Source organism: Maniola jurtina, chromosome 18 (assembly GCF_905333055.1).
Source record: "Maniola jurtina chromosome 18, ilManJurt1.1, whole genome shotgun sequence".
Classification (NCBI taxonomy): domain Eukaryota; kingdom Metazoa; phylum Arthropoda; class Insecta; order Lepidoptera; family Nymphalidae; genus Maniola; species Maniola jurtina.
In genome coordinates, this window is record NC_060046.1 from 12,108,874 (window position 1) to 12,132,475 (window position 23,602).

The 23,602-nt window shown below is 37.8% G+C and overlaps 1 protein-coding gene across 1 annotated transcript; it reads left to right on the forward strand.

The window, feature by feature from the left end:
* Positions 1-16,315: 16,315 nt before the first annotated feature.
* LOC123874644 lies at positions 16,316-23,430 on the forward strand. The gene is made up of 4 exons (XM_045920135.1): positions 16,316-16,564; positions 20,858-21,115; positions 21,208-21,571; positions 21,993-23,430. The coding sequence occupies exons 1-4, from the start codon at positions 16,316-16,318 to the stop codon at positions 22,190-22,192; spliced, it is 1,071 nt and encodes a 356-aa protein (XP_045776091.1). The 3' UTR covers positions 22,193-23,430.
* Positions 23,431-23,602: the final 172 nt, after the last annotated feature.

Below are 23,602 nucleotides of genomic sequence, written 5' to 3' on the forward strand. Positions count from 1 at the left end.
GTGTTAGACAACTTGCCGCCTACAAGTATAAATTTCGAAAAAGTAATTTCCGGTAACTTCTGATTCAACACCCGAAAACTATTCGTTTCCATGAAAACATACTTCAACGATGAAGGGAAAGATCAATACTTGCTGGTGACAGTTAACAGGGCTCCCTCCGTCACTTACTCCATACAATCGTAGTTCCAATTTCATTTGAATTTAAGCAACCAAAGTCCATGAAATTTTGCAGACATATTCTAGAAACTAATATTTGTGCCTGTGGTGTTTTGGATTTTTCTAAAAATATGTAGTTTTAAAATTACAGGGGCTCAAAGATTTGTGTGTAAATTTTTAAGACCGCGTAACTTTGAAACCGAATATTTTAACAGAAATCGGGAAAACTAATTAAAGATAAAAGAAATAAAGGCATAATTAAAGATATTTTTATAGAATAATCTGAAAACCGTGAATTTGTGGTTACATCACAGAAAAAAATATTAAAATGTGTTTTAATTTTCAAAGTAAGATAACTACCTATACTAAGTGGGGTATCATGAAAGGGCTTGTATACCTGTATATTCTAAAACAGATTTTTATTTATTTTTATGCATAACAGTTTTTGATTTATCGTGCAAAATGTCGGAAAAAGTACCCGACTACGGAACCCTCGATGCGCGAGTCTGACTCGCACTTGGCCGCGTTTTTTTTTTTTTCAGTAACTTTAAGAATATTGTTACTAAAACTGTTATAGTTACAATACCTCAAATTTACAAAGAAATATATGTACTTCGCCTCTAAATAAAAAAATAAATACCCGCAACACCTTTTAATTTGGAAGAATAAGGTCTTCACAATCTAACTTTTATTATTCTGATGAAAGATAATCTGTATGGATGATACCTAACTTTATCTTGGTTTCTTTGTCTATGAATAGTTTCATTAGATAGTTGCAACCTTACTTGACGACGGATTCACACTTTTTGTGAATAATAGAAAAAAGCGGAAGCTACGTAATAGCAACAAATGTGGCACTGCGACCGATCCTAGTAAACTAAAAGTAGCACAGTTACCCGAGGCCATCTATTTGTCGAGACTGGAGACTACGTGTACTGTTGAGCACGTCAAGGAGCACATAGAATCTAAGGGAGCACAAGCTATTGACGTTTTGATGCTACCCCAAAGGAAAGAATTAGATTTTAGGTCCTTTAAGATCATCGTTGCGAAACAGAACCTAGATACATTTTTAAGCACGGAGTTCTGGCCTGCAGACTTGGTTTTTAGGAAGTTTAGAGAACGTTTTTCTAACGTAATTAAAACAAATTAATATGGATAGTACACCAAATAAGATAAAAATGATTACGTTTAATTGTAAGAATATCAAGACGTCGATGCAACAAATACGGGATTTGTGTGGTGAGGCGGATCTAGTCGCCCTACAGGAGACCTGGCTTTTGCCGCATGACCTCGGCATGTTGGATAGCATTGATAAGGATTTTAGCTGTGTGGCAAGGTCTTCGGTGGACCTCTCTGCGGGAGTCCTGAGGGGCCGTCCCTACGGCGGTCTCGCGCTGCTCTGGAGAAAGTCTAAGTTCCCTAACGTGTCTATTGTGAACTGCTCTAGTGATAGGGTGATAGCTATTCGAGTGGCCAATGGTGCACAGCCATTTATGGTGTTTAGTGTATACCTACCAACTGATAAGCAGGATAACGTTCCCGAATTTACAGACTGCCTGGCGCGGGTGAGTGCCATAATCGAGGAAAATGACATTCCACTAGTTTATATTTTAGGTGATTATAATGCTCACCCTAGTGCCAACTTTGGAATTCAATTATTGACTTTTTGTGAAGAGCAAGAACTTTTATGTGCGGACATTGACGTGTTAGGTATAAACTCGGACACACATACGTTTGTTAGTGACGCGCACGGCTCTCGTAGGTGGTTGGACCATTGCGTTACGACTCAGGCGGCGCGCGACACTATTGTGTCTGTCGAAGTTATGTACGGAGTGTACACGTCCGACCACCTGCCATTGTGCGTAGAGTGTAAGATCGACCTCAGTGGTGGTCTAAACCCAAGCGAGAGCCGGGCACTGACTCATTATTATAAGATACGTTGGGGGAGCAGAAATGCTAGTCAAATTGATGGTTATTACGAATACTGTAAGTGTGAACTTGAGAAGGTGAATATGTATGAATGTATACGTTGTATAAATATGTGTAGTAGTTGTGTAAGTTGCGATAGTGACGACTGTTTTAAAAATATTGACGAATATTATGATAGGATTATTAATGTTTTACAAGTATGTGCCGTTAAATGTTCAAATGTGCGTCCTTCCATAAATAAAAATCGTAAGCCTGTAACCGGATGGAACCTCCATGTCAGGGAGAGTCACCGAGTGGCTCGCCTTGATTATAAATGCTGGTTAGTGACTGGCAAGCCGTCCACGGGGTATATATATGACAGAATGGTGGGCAGTAGAAAAGTATTTAAAAATAAAGTGAAATGGTGTGTTCGTAATGAGGAAATGATTAAGATGGACATACTAGCTATGTATAGAAGAGAGAAAAATTTTCCGAAATTTTGGACTGCAACAAAAAAATTGCAGCACAAACAAAGCCTGCCTGTATCCGTGGATGGCTTGCAGGAGCCCAGAGAAATAGCAGAATTATTCGCCTCGAAGTTCAAAATACACTCGATGTCAGCTCAAAGCCCGCGGACGCCAACTCGCCCTGTCGTTGCTGCGCAACCAGTGGTGCAGTTCACAGTCGACGATGTAGCCAAGGCAGTACGTGGAATGAAGCGAGGCAAGTCTCCTGGCCATGACGATCTTAGTATAGAGCACATTCTATATGCGGGTGAAGTCCTATGGTCCAAGCTATGTGTGCTTTACAATTTATGTGTGAAGCATGCATACCTTCCTGATCCTCTCATGAAAACAGTAGTCGTGCCCATCGTCAAGTGCAAAACAGGAGACTTGGGCTCGTCTAACAACTATAGGCCTATTTCTCTGGGCACCATAGTGGGCAAGGTGTTTGAGCGCCTGTTGCAGCCCGAACTGCTGCAGAAGGTGTGTATAGATGACGCACAGTTTGGCTTCCGTCCCGGTGTCTCAACAGACTCTGCCATCGTCAGCCTCAAGCACACGGTTGACTATTATGTCAGCCGTAACACGTCAGTTTACGCTTGCTTTTTGGATCTGAGCCGCGCTTTTGATCTAGTGAATTATGAAATCCTCTGGAGCAAATTGCGCGGCTCAGGTGTCCCTAAATCAGTGGTAGAGGTGTTGAGATACTGGTACGGGGGACAAACAAATCACGTAAGGTGGGGCGACACGACCTCTGATGCCTACAGATCAGAGTGCGGGGTTCGTCAGGGCGGACTGACCTCTCCGGATCTTTTTAATGTGTACGTCAATGACCTGATCGGCGGCCTGAGGAGCACTGGAGTCGGCTGCCATATCGATGGTGTTTGTTTTAACAACCTGAGCTATGCGGACGACATGGTGCTCCTTAGCCCGTCGGTCAAAGGTCTCAGAAAGTTACTGTCAGTCTGTGAGAATTATGCTAAATCTCACGGACTGAAGTACAATGTCTTGAAGACTGAAATGATGATTTTTAAAGCAGGGAAGGGTCCGGAGAGGATTCCCGAAGTGTTTTTGGACGGGACAGCGGTTCGGGTTGTTAGGCAGTTCAAATATCTTGGCCACATCGTCACTGACGATTGTAAGGACGATCTTGACATGGAGCGAGAAAGGCGGGCATTGTCGGTTCGGTGCAACATGCTCGCGCGCAGATTTTCTAAATGCAGTAAAGAAGTAAAGGGCACCCTCATCAGGGCTTACTGCCAGTGTTTTTATACCTGTCAGTTATGGTACCGGTACAAGAGGGCGTCCTTTAGCACCATAAGGGTGCAATATAATGATGCATACCGCATCCTTATGAAGCTTCCAAGATACTGCAGCGCATCGAGCATGTTCGCCGAGGCGGGAATGCCCGATTTCTTTGCTGTTATCAGGACGCGGATATCTTCCTTCTGGGCAAGATTGCGTGGCTCTGATAACAGCATCCTCCAGGTGGTAGGCCAGGACCTACGCAGTCCAATAATAGCTCATTGGAGGTTGATGCATCGAGATTCAAACAGAAAATAGCTCAAAATTGCTCACCTTCAGTGTGCTATTTTGAATTTAATTTAAATAATATTATTATTATTATGTAATATTATTTCATTTTTGTACATTTTTGTTTTTGGGTTTTTACCCTAATAAAGAAACTTATTATTATTATTATTATTATTTCCAAGGCAGTTCAGGCCGTAGCCAAGGTCCTAACTACTCCCACACGTAGGAAAACTGTGTATTTTAGCTTAAAATAACATCAATATCAACCCGGGCTCTGAGTATGTTATTCTAGTACACTGGACAGCAAATAAACCGGGCCACCCGCTACCTCAAAACTCTGATTCGATTTTCTCAAAAGTATAAAACCTACAACTACCAAAATTATACCTTTTTTTTTTTTGTTGACGCTGGGGAATGCATTTACGCATCCCTCCGGAAGCTAGCCAGCCAGCCGTGAGGCAGCCAGCCAGCTGAGGGAGGGTATGTGGGACTCGCCGGCCGAGAGGCGACCGGAATACCCACTAAACCTGGGGTTTAGTGGGTATTCCGGCGCTACTGCGCGTCGCCTGGCGACTGGGTCACGGGAACGCCGAAGCAAACAACCGCGACCCAGCCAGCGACGTCTGCCGAGGCAGACCCTGCACCGGGGACCTACTCGGTCCCCACCACCGCACCTCCGGGACGCACCAACGAAGTGCGTCCCCCGACCCCGGGACACGCACGTCGCCCGCATCCCATCCTACGCTTCGTCCACTGTGCCCTCTGACCAAAATTATACCTGCAGAAAGTACGTTTTATGGTGATTAAAATGAATATAAAATTGGGATTAATCAATTGATTAAGGGTTTATTAAGTGTTTTACATAAAAGAGTCGTTTTTCTGCCGTGTTAATCGTTAGTAATCATGGAATGGAAAAAATTTTGAATGTCAAAGTCATGGTCAAAGTCATAATGGTCACTAAACATATAGGCAGGTGGTCTATTATAGAGATACATCCTAAATTACCAGGGCGTTCAATTCGGTAGCACTCTCACTCTAAACAACTTTGTATCTAGGTTTTGAATGTCAAAGTCAAATGGTTCTAAATGAACAGGCGAGCGGTTCATTACAGATATATCCCTATTCCCAGGAGAGTTCAGTCCTTAGCAGAGTAGATTGCAAATTGCGATTAATTTAACGTCCCTCACACTGGGCAAATGTGTGTCATAATATCAACATATATCAATGTCAAATGGCTCAGTCTATAAACAAGCGGGCTGTTTATTAAAGAGATACATACATCCTTATTCCCAGGAGAGTTCGGTCCGTTAGCAGAGTCTACTGCAATTAATTTAACGTCTCTCGCACTGAGTAAATGTGTGTCTAGGTTCATAATATCAATGTCAAATGGGTCAGTCTAAAGTCTAAACTCTAAATACACAGGCGGGCCGTCCTTATTCCCAGGGTAACGTAGCGTGGTTCCCGGGTAACGCGAGGCTAGTTTTTTAAGCGACTGAAATAATATACTAGATAGCAAGATACTGAAGGTAAGCGCTGCTAGTTAACCCGATCATATATCTGAATATGTCGGAACTTTGCTTAATTCAGACTTATTTTCTGATGCAAATACCTAACTTTTCCCCAGAGTATGCGCCAAAGAATATTGAATCAAATGATAGAAATGGTATCAACGGGCCTTTTCCGTAGTTAAGTGATTAGAGCCCGATAGCTCAACGGTTGAGGAGCGGACTGAATTCCGAAAGGTCGGCGGTTCAAACCCCACCCGTTGCACTATCGTTGTAACTCGTACCCACTCCTGGCACAAGCTTCACGCTTAATTGGGGTATTAGTTATGATAAGCATGGCTAATATTCTTCCAAAAAGAAATTGTACTCATACTAGAATTCATCTGTGTGAATCGCGCCTATAATAACACCGAATGCTACTTTAAGCTCATTTTTGACTATGGTATATATTATATTACATTATATAGTCCGGTCAAAATAGACATTATCTTAGTGCAAAGAAATTTTTACGAGACATTTCACCGCGTTTAATAGCCTCATCGGGTGACAGGAGGGCTGGCTCATTTTTTGCGCAACGGATCAGCCTGGCTGTCCAACGCGGAAATGCAGCCAGTATTCTTGGCACCATTCCACGCGGGCATGATTTGTATAGTAATTAGATAAGGCTAGCTTTAAGTTTTATTGTAATATTTTCATTAACAAAAACAATAGACATTCAAGTTCACAAAAATGGGTGTTTAACAGGGCTCTCTCCGTCACTCGTTTCCACTCGTTTCATACAATCGTACTTCCAATTTCATTTGCATATTAAGCAACCAAAGTCCATGAAATTTTGCAGACATATTCTAGAAACTAATATCTGTGTCTGTGGTGTTTTAGATTTTTCTAAAAATATGTAGTTTTAAAATTACAGGGGCTCCAAGATTTGTATGAAAATTTTAAGACCGCGTAACTTTGAAACCGAATATTTTAACAGAAATCTGGAAAACCACAGACACAGATATTAGTTTCTAGAATATGTCTGCAAAATTTCATGGACTTCATGAAATTTTGCCCAAAGCCCAATCAGCTTTACAGGTAGGTACAGAAAGCTGGGTAAGATATTTTCGCTCCTTTCAAAAATAAGATTTCTGCGGCAGGTGGGCACGGTACTTACCTATATTTTATTATCGCTGAAGAGAAGTGAGAAATATGCTATAATATTTCCCATTTTACATTGCCTCTCGGATTTCGCATTTCTCTTACACCTATACGGTTTCCACGTGCACAGTGCACACATAACATTGCCTGTTACCTATCAATGAATATGCTCAAAGTTGAGAGCAATTCAAACCCACCGCACACGACAGCAAGACAAAGGTGTTGTACGATTGTATGAGCAGAGGTCATAATATAAGTACCTACACATATTATAAGAAACCGGTCAAGTGCGAGTCGAGCCTCACTCTATTAGGGTGGCATCGTAGCTCCTGAACTAATGAATCAATTGTAATAGTTTAGTTTGTTTGAAAGGTGGCTTGATCGAGAGTGTTCTTAGCTGTAATCCAAGAAAATCGGTTCAGCCGTTTGCAAGTTATCAGCTCTTTTCTAGTTACCGTAACCTTCACTTGTCGAGGGTGTTATAAATTTTTAATTTACACTAGTCTTTATTGTTCTGAAAGTGTTATTGCGCCTCGGCACGTGCACGGCGATAAGTCCAGTGGAGCATAGTTGTAATTAGTTCGAGCGTACACAATTGGAGCAAGTAGCAATACGCCTAGGAGCAGACTTTGTCTCACAGTGATATCTGCACGCTGTAATGGTTGTCTTCCCGCGGCAGAACGAGTCACCCTCAGTAATACTATTGAAACATAGAGTTGACAATGAAAATGAAAATAAAATTATCTATACTAATAAATAAAATTGAAGTGTTTTTTTGAACGGGCTAATCTTCGGAATGGCTAAACCTATTTTAACGGGACTTTCACAGACAAGTAGAGAATTAACCGAGGAGTAACATGAACTACTTTTTTAACCCACTTTGAAAAATGGAGGAGTTGTGTTTTTCTACCTAAGTAACACTGGTATCTCCGAGATTTCTGAACCGATTTGTGTAAATTTTTTTTTAATCGATTAAGGAACTTTGTAACATTGTTCCATAAAATGCTGCCCTGATGCTGCAGGGGATCTGACCAATCCACGCGGGCAAAGCTGCGGGCATCATCTAGTTAATGTTAAACTTAATAAATAGAAATGTTTTGAAATGATTAAAAAAAAATCATCAACTGGAAACCGTGATAAAAAATACTAATTAACTGGACATGCGTAAATAGTTGATACAGTAGCGTAAATAGTAAGTAAATCCACTCTGCCGATAAATTGAAAATGTTTAGAGCAAAACCGTATGAAAATTTAGACAAATTTACTGCCATGCTTAAATTTGTTGTCAATGCGAACCAGCCCTTACCTCATTTGCGGACCCAATGGTCATACTTTATACCTAACAGATAGAGAAATAAATGTAAAGCGTCTCCCTCTACAAGAAGGTTCGTGTTGCTTTTTGCATCGCGTTCGCGCCGTTTATTCTGAACATCCATTGAAAAATATTAAAGAATTTCATTTCCTGTTAATCAGTAGATTTCCCTGTTGTCTTTTTTATACATTTTCAATCGTTTTAACTTTTTTAAAACAAGAGACGCTTAAGTTTCATCCAGTCCGTCTGTTTGACTGTTTGTCACAACCATTATAATAATAAACTAAGGAGGTATAAGAGCTGTAAAGCTGTTTTCTTCTTCTCTCTTCTTTAGAGTCGTATTCTTTATTGAGGGATCACTATCCCTTTCCAATGATGACAACGGTTTGCTGCACGTTGGAGGGAGAAGCGAGAGATTAGGTATTGGTTTCGTTAAATTAAAAAAAAAAAAGATTCCGACGAACTGAGAACCTCCTCCTTTTTTGGAAGTCGGTTAAAAATAAACGTGTTAAATCAAAAAATCAATTTTTCATGAATTCGGAAACCAATAAACCGGAATTTTATTAGCCTTATAAAATCACGTGACAGATTGTCGTGGATACAAATTTCATTTCCCTATTTTACGCTACGGAAAAGATTTCTTTCTGTAGGGGCAGGTTGGGTTCTGGTTCCGTACCTTTTATTTAACGCTGGGAAATGCTTTTACGCATCCCAACCGGAAGCAGCGCTGGTTCCGTTCCTACCCGAAGGGTGGCCAACGGATTTTTTTTTAATTCCAAAAATTCAAAACGGCTGCCATAAAATCCTGGCGCTATGTGAGAGTCCCGAGTTCAATTCCTAGTATTTAGATTCGCTAGATATAGATTTGGGAATAAGTAATTTCTAAATTGATATAGAACACCGACAAAGGTTTTGATCCACCAATTTAAAACTAAATTAGAGTTCTGTAGTGGTTAAACTAAAATATAAACCATATTCCTTCCAAGTTAGCCCGCTTCCATCTAAATTGCATCACCGTTCGTCACTTAATACCATATTTGACATTGGTCGCTTCTACATCACTGAGTGATATTAATTTATTATTATTCGCAATAATGCGGAAAAGGGTCGCCTCAATTAAAAGCAGGCTGGAGAGAAGTCCCAACATTATCCTGAAGGTGATAGCAGACAGACAAGACAGCGCTCTCAAAGCGCACTGGATGTCTGCATTATTAATTATATTAACTAACATAGAATAAGTTTCTTACTAACATACATTATATTATAATTTAGTTACTAACATAGGTTAAGATGGTTACTAACATAATATTGTGGGCCTTTGTTGCTTGAGAAAATAAAGATATTATTATTATTATTAAAAAAACCTTCAACTGATTTAAAATAGATTTCAAATGAGCCCTAGTGGCTATCATTCAGTGTTTAACACTGAATTAGCGATTGTTAACTGTGTCATTGTTACTTGTAGTAAAACGTAAGTACGGACAAAGTGTCGTCCGCTGGTTTATGTATGTACATGCTCTCAGTGGTGATTGCAATTTGCATACATATTACCTACCGCCCACCTACAAGCACAATACATACATGATTGTACTGACTCGCGTAGTCACGCTCAACTTGACAATACCTATAATCCTGGAGTGCCTGCTCAACAGGTACGAGAATATCGCAGCAATCAAACTATTGCTATATGAAGTCGAGCATCTTACTTACTTTTGGTACTTTTTAACCCTCGACCCAAAAAGAGGGGTGTTATAAGTTTGACGTGTGTATCTGTGTATCGGTGTATCTGTGTATCTGTCTGTGGCATCGTAGCTCCTAAACTAATGAACCGATTTTAATATAGTTTTTTTTGTTTGAAAGGTGGCTTGATCGAGAGTGTTCTTAAGTATAATTCAAGAAAATCAGTTCAGCCGTTTGAAAGTTACCAGCTCTTTTCTAGTTATTTCTGTAACCTTTGCTTGTCGGGGGTGTCATAAATTTTTAATTTACACTTGTTATATAGATTGATAGAACAAAGCCGCCATTTAATACTATGGATTAGAAGACATTAGACTAGTCGTTCATTTTGGTAGAATCAAGAATGATGGTCTGAGGCATATGTTAAGAGGGCTCTCTCCGTCACTCGTTTCATACCATTTCATACAATCGTAGTTCCAATTTCATTTGAATACTAAGCAACCAAAGTCCATGAAATTTTGCAGACATATTCTAGAAACTAATATCTATGTCTGTGGTTTTCCAGATTTCTGTTAAAATATTCGGTTTCAAAGTTACGCGGTCTTTAAAATTTTCATACAAATCTTTGAGCCCCTGTAATTTTAAAACTACATATTTTTAGAAAAATCTAAAACACCACAGACACAGATATTAGTTTTTAGAATATGTCTGCAAAATTTCATGGATGTTGGTTGCTTAATATTCAAATGAAATTGGAACTACGATTGTATGAAACGAGTGACGGAGAGAGCCCTGTTAATGCCAGTGAAAACAAACAATCGAGAGCGGAGAACTTTTAATCGATGAATATTGATATCGATGGAAATGGAATATCTAAAGTTTAGACTTTAGATATTAAATTTTCATCGATATTCATTATGCATCGATGAAGCATCGAAAATGATAGCCAAAATGTTAAATGAACCATCTAATTTCGTGTTTAAAGTCTAAACTCGTTTATTGCACAAATGAATGCTTTTGGTGAGCCGTTTTGGCAATTATTCTACCAATTTACTGTGGCCATGCAGAGTTAATATGGTTTCAAACTACGGTTTTCAAACTGAAAATACGCACACAAGCCCCTATTCGGAAGGTCGGGTACACACTTTTTCTAATTTCTCGAAATTATGTGCATTTTAAGCAACTAGTTATTAGACAAGTGTAAATTAAAATTTATAACACCCCCGACAAGTGAAGGTTACAGTAACTAGAAAAGAGCTGATAACTTTCAAACGGTTGGACCGATTTTCCTGGATTATAGCTAACAACACTCTCGATCAAGCCACCTATCAAACAAAAAAAAAAACTAAATTAAAATCGGGTCATTAGTTTAGGAGCTACGATGCCACAGACAGATACACAGATACACACGTCAAACTTATAACACCCCCCTTTTTGGGTCGGGGGTAAATAAATATCACTTGCTATAACGATGAAGGAGGAAACCTGCATACCTAAGAGTTCTTCATAATGTTCTCAAAGGTGTGTGAAGTCTGTCGATCCGCACTTAGCTACCCATGCTCTGTAGTGAACCGGTGATGGGTTTTGATGATGATGATGATGATAATTCCTATTTGTAGTTCGGGCGTGGTGATATTTTTAACAGTAGGCACATAATTCATTGTTGCCCATTGAAGCTAATATTGTTAGGCTCAGTTGATTGGGGCGAAACTATGAGTGTTCATGGTCATATTTATAGGGACGCGGACGCTGTGGGCGGCGCACGTGTGGGGTTTATAAAGTACTGTTCCACTAATCCGTCTTTTGTTTCCGAACTAATCCTAGAGTCAAAGCTCAAAAATCAGAATAGGTACATAATGTCAGGTGTGAACTAGAGAACTCTGTTTTGATCCTGAATCGAGATCTGTTAATAATAGGCTAGGGGTGACGTGAAATCAAAGATACCCAGTCGTTTCATAGGCTATACCTAGCGTCAAATGTAGGTAACATTTGACGCCTGCCAGCGTAGGTGAAGTCTCGACGTATTGTTACAGACCTAACTGTCGTGGACTGTGGTAGGTGGTAGAGAACAGCGTTATGGGTACGAAAAATACGATACTTTTTGGATCCTGCACCTTTGCAACTTCAGTCTTATTTTCGAACCTTTATAAAAGGCTTGTGATTGGCTGAATTTATGTTGTGGTTGCAACAATGCATTGTAACCAATAGTCAGCGAGCGTCACCCAATCAGAGGTGGTTGCGAACGTTACACTGCAGGAGCTGTCATTTTACCGTAATAAAGCTGCAGGGCTCTTGTTGGCTGACTGTGGGATTAGTGAAAACGACCTGTAATAGTCAATCAAGTTGCAGAACTATCGGGCGAGTGCGATAGACGCTTCGATCACAGTTCTGTCAGAGTGAACGAGTTCCGTGATCGAAGGATAGACGGACGGTGTTGTATTGCATTCGGTGATAGTTTAGACCAGTTTAGATCATTTCACAATGGACAGTTGGATTGGTGTCTTGGCACCGGCCACCGACATACTACATAGCCAATGTAGGCACCTATTTATTTATATATATTATTTAGGTATTCAAACATCTTTAGAATAAAAAAAAAGATTCCTCCTTTTTGAAGTCGGTTAAAAAAACCGGCCAAGTGCGAGTCAGACTCGCGCACCGAGGGATCCGTAGTACAGTCGTAATTTTTTCGACATTTTGCACAAAAAATAATGTTACTCGTATGTATAAAAATCCGTTTTAGAATGTAGATACAGATAAAGCCTTATCATATGACACCCCACTTGCTATATTAATCTTACTTTGAAATCAACCAACCTTCGGCTCCGACCAAAACTTCGGCCCATTGACGGAAGTCGAAGGCATAGACGAAGGTGTGTTTTTCGACCGAAGGTACGGTCGGACACTAGTTCAATTTTCTTTTAAGGTTTGTGTACCCGAACGATGCCAACGGGACCTTATTACGGACGGACAGCCAAGGCTTAGTACCAAATAGGATCCCTATTACTAAGCATCGGCTGTTTATCCGTCTGTCTGTTTCTCAGCGGGCTGTATCTTATGAACTCGGGACAACCCTGCACTTTCCATGGCTCCATCAACCTCTCGGTTATATGGGCTGAATTGTGGGAGTTCGCCCGATTGTTTGTATTGTTTGTATGAAATTTGGTACCGAGGTAGCTTACGTCCCTATAATTAACATAGACAACTTTTTATCCCGGAAAATCAAACAGTTCCCACGGGATCTTTAAAAACCTAAATCCACGCGGACGAAGTCGCGGGCATCCTCTAGTAGTTTTATATCTTGTACCTATGATGGTTCATGTTACGGAACCCTTCGTGTACGAATCCGACTCGCCCTTGCCCGGTTTTTATGGCCGGTATGTGGGCGGCGGGCACCGCTTTCCCGGGAAGCTGTTATTACTTATTACTGAAGTTAGCCAGTGAGTTAAATTGGAGTTTAACTGTTATGTAATATTATATTGTAAGTTGTAACTAAGTACCTACCTACTCGTTCCAAAGTCCAAACTCTGAAGTTCTATGAAAGTCTAGCTGGACGGCATCGAGGCACTGATTTTGAAAGGACAACTTAGACAGTGTGGGCACAGTGGGCGAGGAGTGGCGCTTGGTTCGCAATGGATTTTGTTACAAGTAAGTTATAGGTGATCCACTTTTTATTTTCGATTCAACGGCTAGCTTGAATGTGTGTCCCAGGTGTATGTATGTATAGCCTGGGAGACACATTCCACTATAATTTTCGTCCACAATTTCCAGTGCATGCTCGAGAATAGAATAGGTACATTTTTATTTAAAACTTTTACAAGTGCTTTTGGATCGTCAAAATAATTTACCACTGGGTCGGAATGCCGTTCCTACCGAGAAGATCCAGCAAGAAACTCCGCGGTTGCTCTCTCCAAGTGTTCAATTTACATTAATATTGTGCCATACTATCACAGCATTGGGATAGGATTTCTGTGCATACTATAAGCAATTGCAGCCCCGCGCATTGCTGGAGCGAGTCAAATCCATTCTTTTTAGGGTTCCGTACCTCAAAAGGAAAAACGGAACCTGTCTGTCTGTCTGTCTGTCCGTCCGTCCGTCCGTCTGTCCGTCTGTCCGTCCGTCTATCTGTCTTTCAGATTTTTATTTATTTTTATGCATAATAGTTTTTGATTTATCGTGCAACGTGTTGGAAAAAATACGGTACGAAACCCTCAGTGCGCGAGTCTGAGTAGCCCTTAGCCGGTTTTTATCATTTACATAATCTTCGATTGTATAACATGCATTTTTCAGGAGCATACTTTTAACGAGGATCATTGTCAACGATCCCCCGTCGATTTCCTACGTATGATATTATTGTTCTCATCTCTATCTGCCCTGGTTCGTGTATTCTCGGTTCCTAGATCGGTGCATTTGTGATAACCAATTCTAATTGCTGTGATTGGCTGAATTTACCATGTTCTTGCTGCGACAGTGAGTTTGAGCCACTAGCGGAACAATGTTAGCCGGTCAGAAATGATTGCAATTAGTCAACCTGTATGACGTCCGTGTTCTGTTTTTGATTACAAAAAAGAAAAAATTGTTGTTGCAATCATCAATTTTAGCAAATAGTGAAAGAGAGTCGACCAATCAGAGGTCACAACTACCGTCACACTTTCTATGAAACTATGGCAGTAGGCTTACCGAGTAATGAAAACAATTTTTCATTCTGTAATGTCATGTGGCAAGTAGGGTTGCCACCTGCCTCTTTTTGATTTACAGGCTACCACCATCAAAAATACGGGGTTTAGATTTGAAGAAATTTAAAAATTTGAAGTATTTGAAGAAATAGGCGGTGGTTCTCTCTGAAATGCATGGAAAGCCTATTTAGATATTTCAGTTTATTTGTAAGTTTTGTATTTTTTCTCTGTATGTTGCCGTGTCTTGATTGGTGAACTGTGTTTGCAATGTGATTTTAAATAAAAGATTTATTTATTTAAATAGCTTTTAAAAACTCTAGTTTTGTAAAGCAAAATGTTATACATTTCATGCATACAATCTTTGCATTTTAACTTAAATTTACATTTAACTTGTAATTCCACCTTCACAGTATCAATACTATGGCCGTAGCCAGGAATCGATTTCGGGAGAGGTTTTATCAGGGCCGGAACTGAATCCTGTCATGAGGAAAAAAACATTCGCTCAACTTTATGGGCTAATTACCTGGTTAGTGGAATTTCGCCTTTCAATTTGACAGTGAGATAAAATACAACAATAAAAAAGCGCGAGCGCAGTGAGCGTAAGTGTTTTTGGTTCAATTACAGAAAGAATTAAAGTGAAAGGGAAACGAGTTTAGCCATAGCAAGATTTTATTTTTAAAGCTCCCTATCCATACTAATATTACAAATACGACAGTATATCTATTTGCCTATCTATTTGTTACCCTTTCACGGCCCATCTTCTTTACCAAAATTTTGGTACTTACTATTCAGAGGTAACTTGCATCCGAATGCAATAAAAAGTATGTATTACGTGACAATCTTGTTCATGAAAAATTAGATAATTACGATTGGACTGAACTTCTGGGTATACGTTGCCCAGTGTTATTATTTAGCAAAATTTACAATGTTTTTACGAGTGTTTATAGTGATAGCACTATACAAAAAACTGTAAGACCGTTTCGAATAACACAACCATGGGTAGATGAAAAGTTATACAGCATGATTCTAAAGAGGGATAGATTGTTCCGGGCATGGAAATCGTCACCTGATTGTATGTGTAAACGCTTAGAGTATACCAAATTTAGAAATAAAGTAAACAAGTTGATAAATAACGCTAAAAATAATTATAGAAGGCAAGAAGTTAAAAATTGTGAAGGGGATTATAGAAAAGTGTGGTTAACTATTAATAGCTGGTTAGGAAGGTGCAAGCCGAATGTAGATAGTGTCATTAAGAGATATTTAGGTAAAATAAATAGTATACATTGTATTTGTAATGAGTTTTCTAAAACATTTACTCAAGAAATAGAGAAAATAAAACATAATTGCAGTGTTAAATTTTTAGAGAGAAACACATATGTCAAAAACAGTGAGGTCTCGTTTAGATATATAAAAGTTAATGATAAAGATATAAAAAAAATAATTAGGAAGTTAAGTAGTGAAAAATCTCCAGGCTTTGATAAAATTAGGGTACAAGATGTAAAGGCTATGTCAGACCGGTTGAGCCCAATATTGGCTTATTTTGTGAATTTGTGTGTTCAAAATGGCTTATATCCTCAAGAGTTAAAAAAAGCAATCATACGACCTATTTATAAAGGTGGTAGCCATCTTGAATACACAAACTATAGACCGATAGCCATACTATCTATAATTAATAAAATAGTTGAGAAAGTAATTGTGGGCCAGATATCAAGGTTCTTAGAAAAATATAACATATTGACAGACGCACAACACGGTTTCAGGAGAGGCAGGAGTACAGTTACAGCCCTCACTCAGTTTGCAGACGAAGTAAATGCCAATTTAAATAGTGGTAGGCAAATTTTAGCTCTTTTTATTGATTATAAGAAGGCTTTCGATACGCTGGAAAAAGAAGTGCTACTCTTGGCCATGCAGGAGTGTGGCATTGCAGGTCCCACCAATGAGTGGTTCCGCAATTATTTGTCGGAAAGAACCATACGCACCGATATTGATGGGACTCAGGGCGACGAGTGGCACGTAACCCTGGGAGTACCGACTGGCTCAATATACGGGCCAGTGGGTTACCTGATGCTCGTTAATAGTGTAGTCAATGTGATTAAAAAATGTCGAGTATATATGTATGCTGACGACATGTGTCTGCTGTACGCGTCAAAGGACGTGAGGGAGGCGCGCGATCATATCCAGTCAGACTTTGAAAATGTGATTAAATGGGCGCATGATAATGGTATAATTATTAATATGGAAAAGACGAAATGCATGCATATATACTCGCCATACAACAGACGGGCTAAAATGGTTCAGTATAAAGATATAGGTATAGTTGGCCACAGCTATGACTGCTTGCATGGTGCTAAAGACTCGTGTGTATGTCCACAGCTACAATATGTAGATAATTATAAGTACCTAGGTTTGATCATAGATCAAAATTTTAATTGGAAATCTCACATAGGAGCTGTGTGCAACAAGCTAAGGTCAATATTGGGAAAATTTTATCACCTAGACCGAGTTTTAAGTAAACATACAAAACTAGTAGTATACTATGCGTTAGCAGACTCAGTAATTAGTTATGGCTTGAGTATTTATGGCAGAACATTTAGTACCTATCTCACAGAAATTAAAAAAATACAAATTAGACTTTTAAAACATATTTTAGGAAAAAAAGAGAAAAAAAAATACAAAGGACAATATGACAGTATTTTTAAAGACTTACAAATTTTACCTATCAACAAAAAAGTAGAATATTTAATAGTAAAAAATAATTTTTTCTCAACTATTTATAAAAAAAAGGTTAAAATGGGGGATAATCCTAGAATAAATAGGAAGGTGAGATTCTCAATGCCAAAAACCTATAACTACTATGGCAAAAGAATAAACGCATATATAGTACCCAAATTATATAATGTAATCGGCTGGGCTGAGGAGGACAGCGATGGGCTCAGTGAGGGAGTCCTTAAGAAGAGGTTAAAGGAACACCTACTTAGGGACTCCCTAACGGAGTAGGTAGGTTTAAATAAATATTTAGTCGTAGTATAGTTTATTATAAGTATAGATTAAGGTGTAATGTAATGTGTAAGTTAGTTATATAAGTTAAAATAAGAGCGCCACCTCGCCAACAAACTGGCACACCAGTTTGGCGAGCGATAATATTATAGTTTCTTGTGAATTTTTTTTGATTAAATAAATTAAAAAAAAAAAAAAAAAGACATAAACTTTTTAGCCCGGAAAATCCCCCACGGAATTTTTAAAACTCTAAATTCATGCAAACGAAATTGCGGGGCTTACACCAAGTAATACAAATTCAAAGCGCGAAATGTTTGATATATTTCCAAAAAAAAATTGGTAAGCAAATGCAAGAAATAGTGTAAGTATTATTTTAGGCTTAGGTTTTTGACGGCTTCCCAGGCGCAGTCGCCATTTCTAAATTACTGGTCTGGTGGGAGGCTTCGGTCATGGCTAGTTATATGGTTAGTATGGCCCTAACGGCCAAGAAATTAGACTGCATCATCACTTACCACTAGAAAAGATTAAAGTCACGGGCTAACTTGTATAAAAAAAGGCTAACATCCTCAAACCAAGCCCCGCCGCCTTGGCTACGACCATGATCAATATCGAGTGGGTTTCGGCTACGCATTGCCGCAAAAGGAAAATATTCTTTCTACTGGACATAACGTCAGTGTTCGGTTTCGCCAGCCAAGTGCGAGTCAGACTCACGCACCGAGGGTTCCGATTCGGGTATTTTTTTCGACATTTTACACGAGAAATCAAAAACTGTTATGCATTAAAAAAAATATGCATAAAAATAAATAAAAATCTGTTTTAGAATGAACAGGTAAAGCCCTTTCATATGATAACCCACTTGATATATGTAGTTATCTTACTTTGAAAATTGAAAATACTAATATTTGTTCATGAACACATGACAGACGGATAGAAGGACAGATGGACAGACGGACAGACGGAAAGACAGACAGACTGATAGACAACGAAGTGATCCTATAAGAGTTTTTTTTGCTTTTGAGTTACGGAACCCTAAAAATATTTAGTTTTATTTGCCCCGTATTTTATTTTCATAATTACCGGTTTCTCTATCCTAACATACGGGGTAACCAGTAAAATACGGGGCCTCTGGCAACCCTATTCGGAAAACACTGTCACATTCAAGTTAATGTCAAATATTTTGTTTTCAATTACAGAAAGCTGCATCAATCATTATTACAATATTTTCTTTGTTGTGATTGGCTGAATTTTTGAGTTTCAGCCAATAAACAGACTGTTTGCCAATTAAACGTCATAACAATATAAATGCCAGAAAGTTTAACCAAATAAAACAAACTTAATGAGAACCTAGTGAGAATGCAAACGGCACACAATTTATAATACATATTATGTTAGTCGTATATAATAGATATTATAGTAGTCGTTCACTTTGGTAATAGTCAGATTGTCATCAGTAAAATTGATATTGGTCGATGTATCGTAAATTATTGTTTCGGTGACAAATATTTTTATTATCTACTAGCTGTGCCCGCGACGACGTTCGCGTGGAATAGTGACTTTTCGCGCTTTATATAGCCACGGACGCTCAGGCGCGAGGCGCCGTGATTCTTTAAATTGACATAACTTTTTTATTTATGAACCGATTGACATGAAATAAACACTAAATCCTAAGTGAAGCTTACTACAATATATTAGTGAAAACTATATCTAAATCGAATAAGCCGTTTCTGAGATTAGCGTGCACAAACACACAGACAAACAGACAAACAGACAAACAGACAAACAGACAAAAAAAAAATTAATTACAATTTCGGGTTCGGCATCGATATAATAACAACCCCTGCTACTTTTTTTTTATATATTTCCATTGTACAGACACCACTTTTCTACAATTTTATTATATGTATAGATTTATCTTTGAACAGAATGGAATAGAATGAAATGGAATGGAATACAATGATAAATTTTTATTCCTGTAAACTTTTAGGTAAACTTCAAAGTGTTTTTGGATGGTCAGAAAAATTTACCACTGGTTCGGAATGCCGTTCCTACGTTTTCTAGGGTTTCGTACCTCAAAATGAAAAACGGAACTCTTATAGGATCACTTTGTTGTCTATCTCTCTGTCTGTCGTGTGTGTCAAGAAAACCTCTAGGGTACTTCCCGTTGACTCAAAACCATGAAATTTGGCAGGTAACCTAACTGCGTAATTTTGGGTAGTTTTTTTAATCGATAAAGAAAGTTTGCGACATTGTTCAATAAAAAATTTGGATTCCAACTCCTCAATCCTGATGTTGCAGGGGACCTGACTACTAAAGTTTAGTAAAGTTACTGTCGAATTTTTCTAACAGTGTAAGCAGCAGAGCTGAGTTTACCATCAAGTGTTGATATGTGGGTGTTCCATAGAAGCTTTGCATCTAACATTATACCGAGAAACACGGGGTTCTCCTTTATTTTCAACATATGATTATTTATCAATGAATTTATGTCATTTAAGGTCCTGGTATTGGGCAGTGTGAATTCAACACACTTAGATTTCTTTGCATTTGGAAGTAAATTGTTAGCAATAAATCAGAGAGTGACCTGTGATATGGCATTACATATAGTATACATTGTCAAAAATTATAATATTAAAGCTGTGCGTATTGCGTGAGGAATAGGTTGCAAGAGAGTTGCAACTTGCAGGGTTTGATGCATGCGCTATTGCCAGCAAACGTGAGACATATTTTTATCTACAGGCAACGTCTGAGTAGGTAACGCATACGTCTAACGCAAGTTGAAATGTATTTAGTTAGACCTATCGACAAGTTTGGAGTCGGGTGCAGTCTAACGCCCAAAATTAATAATGAATCTTCTATCCAAGATTAGGATCGATCTTGGATCATTGCGTGTCGCTCGATCGATCTCTGATCCGCATGCCAATAACAAATTTTTACAATCCAGTTTTTTTTTGACGCCGGATCACTAGCGATCTTTTCCCTCTTGGACGTTCCGTTCTCAGTACTATGTTTGATTTATGCAATATATTTGACTCTTCGTTTTATAAAAACAAAACACTCTTAAAAGAATATAATTAATACTCAAAATATTTTCCATACAAAACCAAGTAATTGCATGTCTTGAAACGTGTAATAATAATACTGGAAATAATATTTTATGAATTAGGTATTACAGTATTAAGTAAACATACTTTAGGCGAAATGGAACGTATCTTGGCCTACTACTAGACTGCTGCGGCATTGTATACATTGCAAACGGGAGACAGGAGCCAAGTTATTACTTTGATAATTAATAACCAATTTTGTATAAATTTTAACAAATACAATCTTAAAGTTAAAACAATGGATTCTGAAATCGTAAGTATCTATCATGTACCTATTTGTTATTTCATAAAGTGACGCTGTTCATTGGAAGGAACGCATAATTTCGCGCCTAAACTTTATTTTTATTTCTAGGCAAAAGGCAAGCCTCTTACAAAAGAGGAGTCTAAGTTTTTATTAGACCTTATAGAAGGCAGCAAGATAATTACATCTAAAACCACAAACGCCTTCAACAACAAGATGAAAAACGATGAATGGGTTAGGTTAACCGAGAGGTTTAATTCATCAGCTACAAATTGCCCAAGGACACCGCAGCAGCTACGTCTAAAATGGGAGAATTTGAAAAAGAATTCACGCAAACGTAGCACTAAAATAAGGATGAACCAAATTAAGGTTAGCTAGTAGTTATTCATGCCTACTTATATTTTAATCGAACCTCAATACCTATGTAGTGACTTACTTACCTACACTAATTATTTTTTTAGACTGGTGGTGGTCCTGCTGATTATATACCCCCAGATGATATATTGGACAGAGTATCGGGCATGCTCGGAAGCACGGGCAGTGGGTTCACTGTCCCATTTGGGGGTGACAAAGAATCAGGGGTGTATACTGCTGGCCCGAGTGGTGATGGCAGCAACAGTTGTGATGGCAGTATTGGTGACAACGCAACAGTATCAGCGGAACTTGCCAAGGAACCTGATCTGTTGCCAACATCAATTATTAACAATGATATTGAGGTTGTGGTCTGCAGTGGTGATGGTGGTAGTATTATCACTGATTGCCCAGGGTTACAAAATGTAACACCAAATAAGCCACAAAGACTTACACTCGCTACACCTAGGACAGGTAATAGTTACTGTAAATTTGGTTTGTTTTTTGATAAAGTAATATCATATATTCTGAACTGGTTCTTGTGACTTCATTTGCATAGATTTATGATTTTTAAGATCATTCTGTTTCAAATTTTTCACTCCCCTACCTACTCATTTGTCTATAGGTCCACCATTTGTCCAGTGTTTTGTCTGTCAGTCATAAAATTATTTTATAAAAGTACTTATTTTTGAAATAGCATAACACAAATTAAAGAATAAGCCAATAGCTAAAATCTTGTGATTTTAAATATAAGTGTATATATCTCTATAGTTAAGATTCAGCTAACTCCACTCTTTACATTTCAAGTAGGTAGGTACTTATTAAGATTAAAATAGGTCTTAAAAAATATTGACATATTATGTGCCCATCAATGTAACATTTGATCATTTTTCAGTGAGAAAGAAACGAAGACCTGACGACAGCAAGACTGCCAAGAATAATGCAATAGCCGAATATTTTGCAGTCAAAAAGCAGTGCTTGGATGCAAAATTAAATAACATTTTATTAGAAAATGAAAATTATAAGCTAAAAAATGCCCAGCTCCAGTTGGGAATCCAAAAACTAGAGTTAGAAATAGAAAAATTAAAGAAATAGTATAGTAGTAACCCACTTCGGCTTCCATGCACCTACAATTTTCATAAGAATCTCAAATTTTTTGAAATTGAATTAATATAGCCTCATATTGTAGATTTATACTGGTTAAAGAATTTTCAAAATCAGTTCAGAAGTTCCAGAGATTAGCCCCTTCAAACAAACTTACAAACTTTACCTCTATAATATTAGTGTAGATTGATTTGTTTTGGTAGACATAGTTTTTTTAAAATAATTAAAGCCTTATTATATTATTAGCCTAAATAGACATCTAACATTGCATCTAAGTACCTACTGTAATATAGCTATCTTGAAAACTGGGAAGTTTAGTGCATAAAAGTAGTAGTTTACACTTATTTAATTTGATAACAAATACCCTTAATATTGCCAAAAAAATAATACTTTATTGTAAATCATTGATTTCCTAATAAAAATAGTTACATTATTTCACGATAATCATCACATGTATAAATACTTAAAATATGTAAATTTATGATATTTTAATCTTAAGTTTTACTTAATATTAATGTACATATAATTATATGTAGTTATTATAGTGGTTAGGACTGGTCTCCTATTTTGGGGTCACAGGTTCAATCTGGGGTATGCACAGATGACTTTTGCAGTTATGTGTTTTAAGCCATTGTATATCACTTTCTTTAATGGCGAAGGAAAAACGTCATGAGGAAACCTGCATATTTAGAGTTTTCTATAATGTTCTCAAAGGTGTGTGAAGTCTACCAATCCACACTTGGTCAGTGTAGTGGCCTATGGCCTAAACCCTTTTTACTGTGAGGGAAGACTTATCTGTGCGATGGGTTGTTAATGATGATGTATGTATGTAGTATTTAAAATATTGCCTTTTCATGATAGACATTTAGTAGGTAGCAAGTAGTTCTTTTAATAGGTAATAAGTAATGTTTGTACTATAATGTTTAGAATAATAAGTGACTCATTTTCTAACAATTCATTATAAATTATATATAGTAGTTATTAGTTATTTCAGAATTTAATTTTTAAAATTTTGATTCCTGTTTAATCTCTTTCTGTTTGTTTTTGAAGTTTCATAATATTTTAATCTTAAGTTTTACACAATAGGAAGCAGATGAAAGGAGTAATAATCTTACAGCAATATCCTCTTTTTTAATATCAAATACTGTGTATCATACTGTTATCAACCAATCAATGATTCAAAATTTCTTTTGTTAATGCTAAATATGTTACGTTAAATGTAATTATTATATTGATAAATATTGATATTAGCAATTGAAATAAAATATGTGAATCAAAATACAATTCTTTATTATTTATTAAAGTTACTGTTTACTAAGCTATTACACTGATCGCGAGCAATTCGCTCTTATCCATTGAGGAGTTCTGTTCTCCATCTCCGAAGATATTCATCAGATCTTC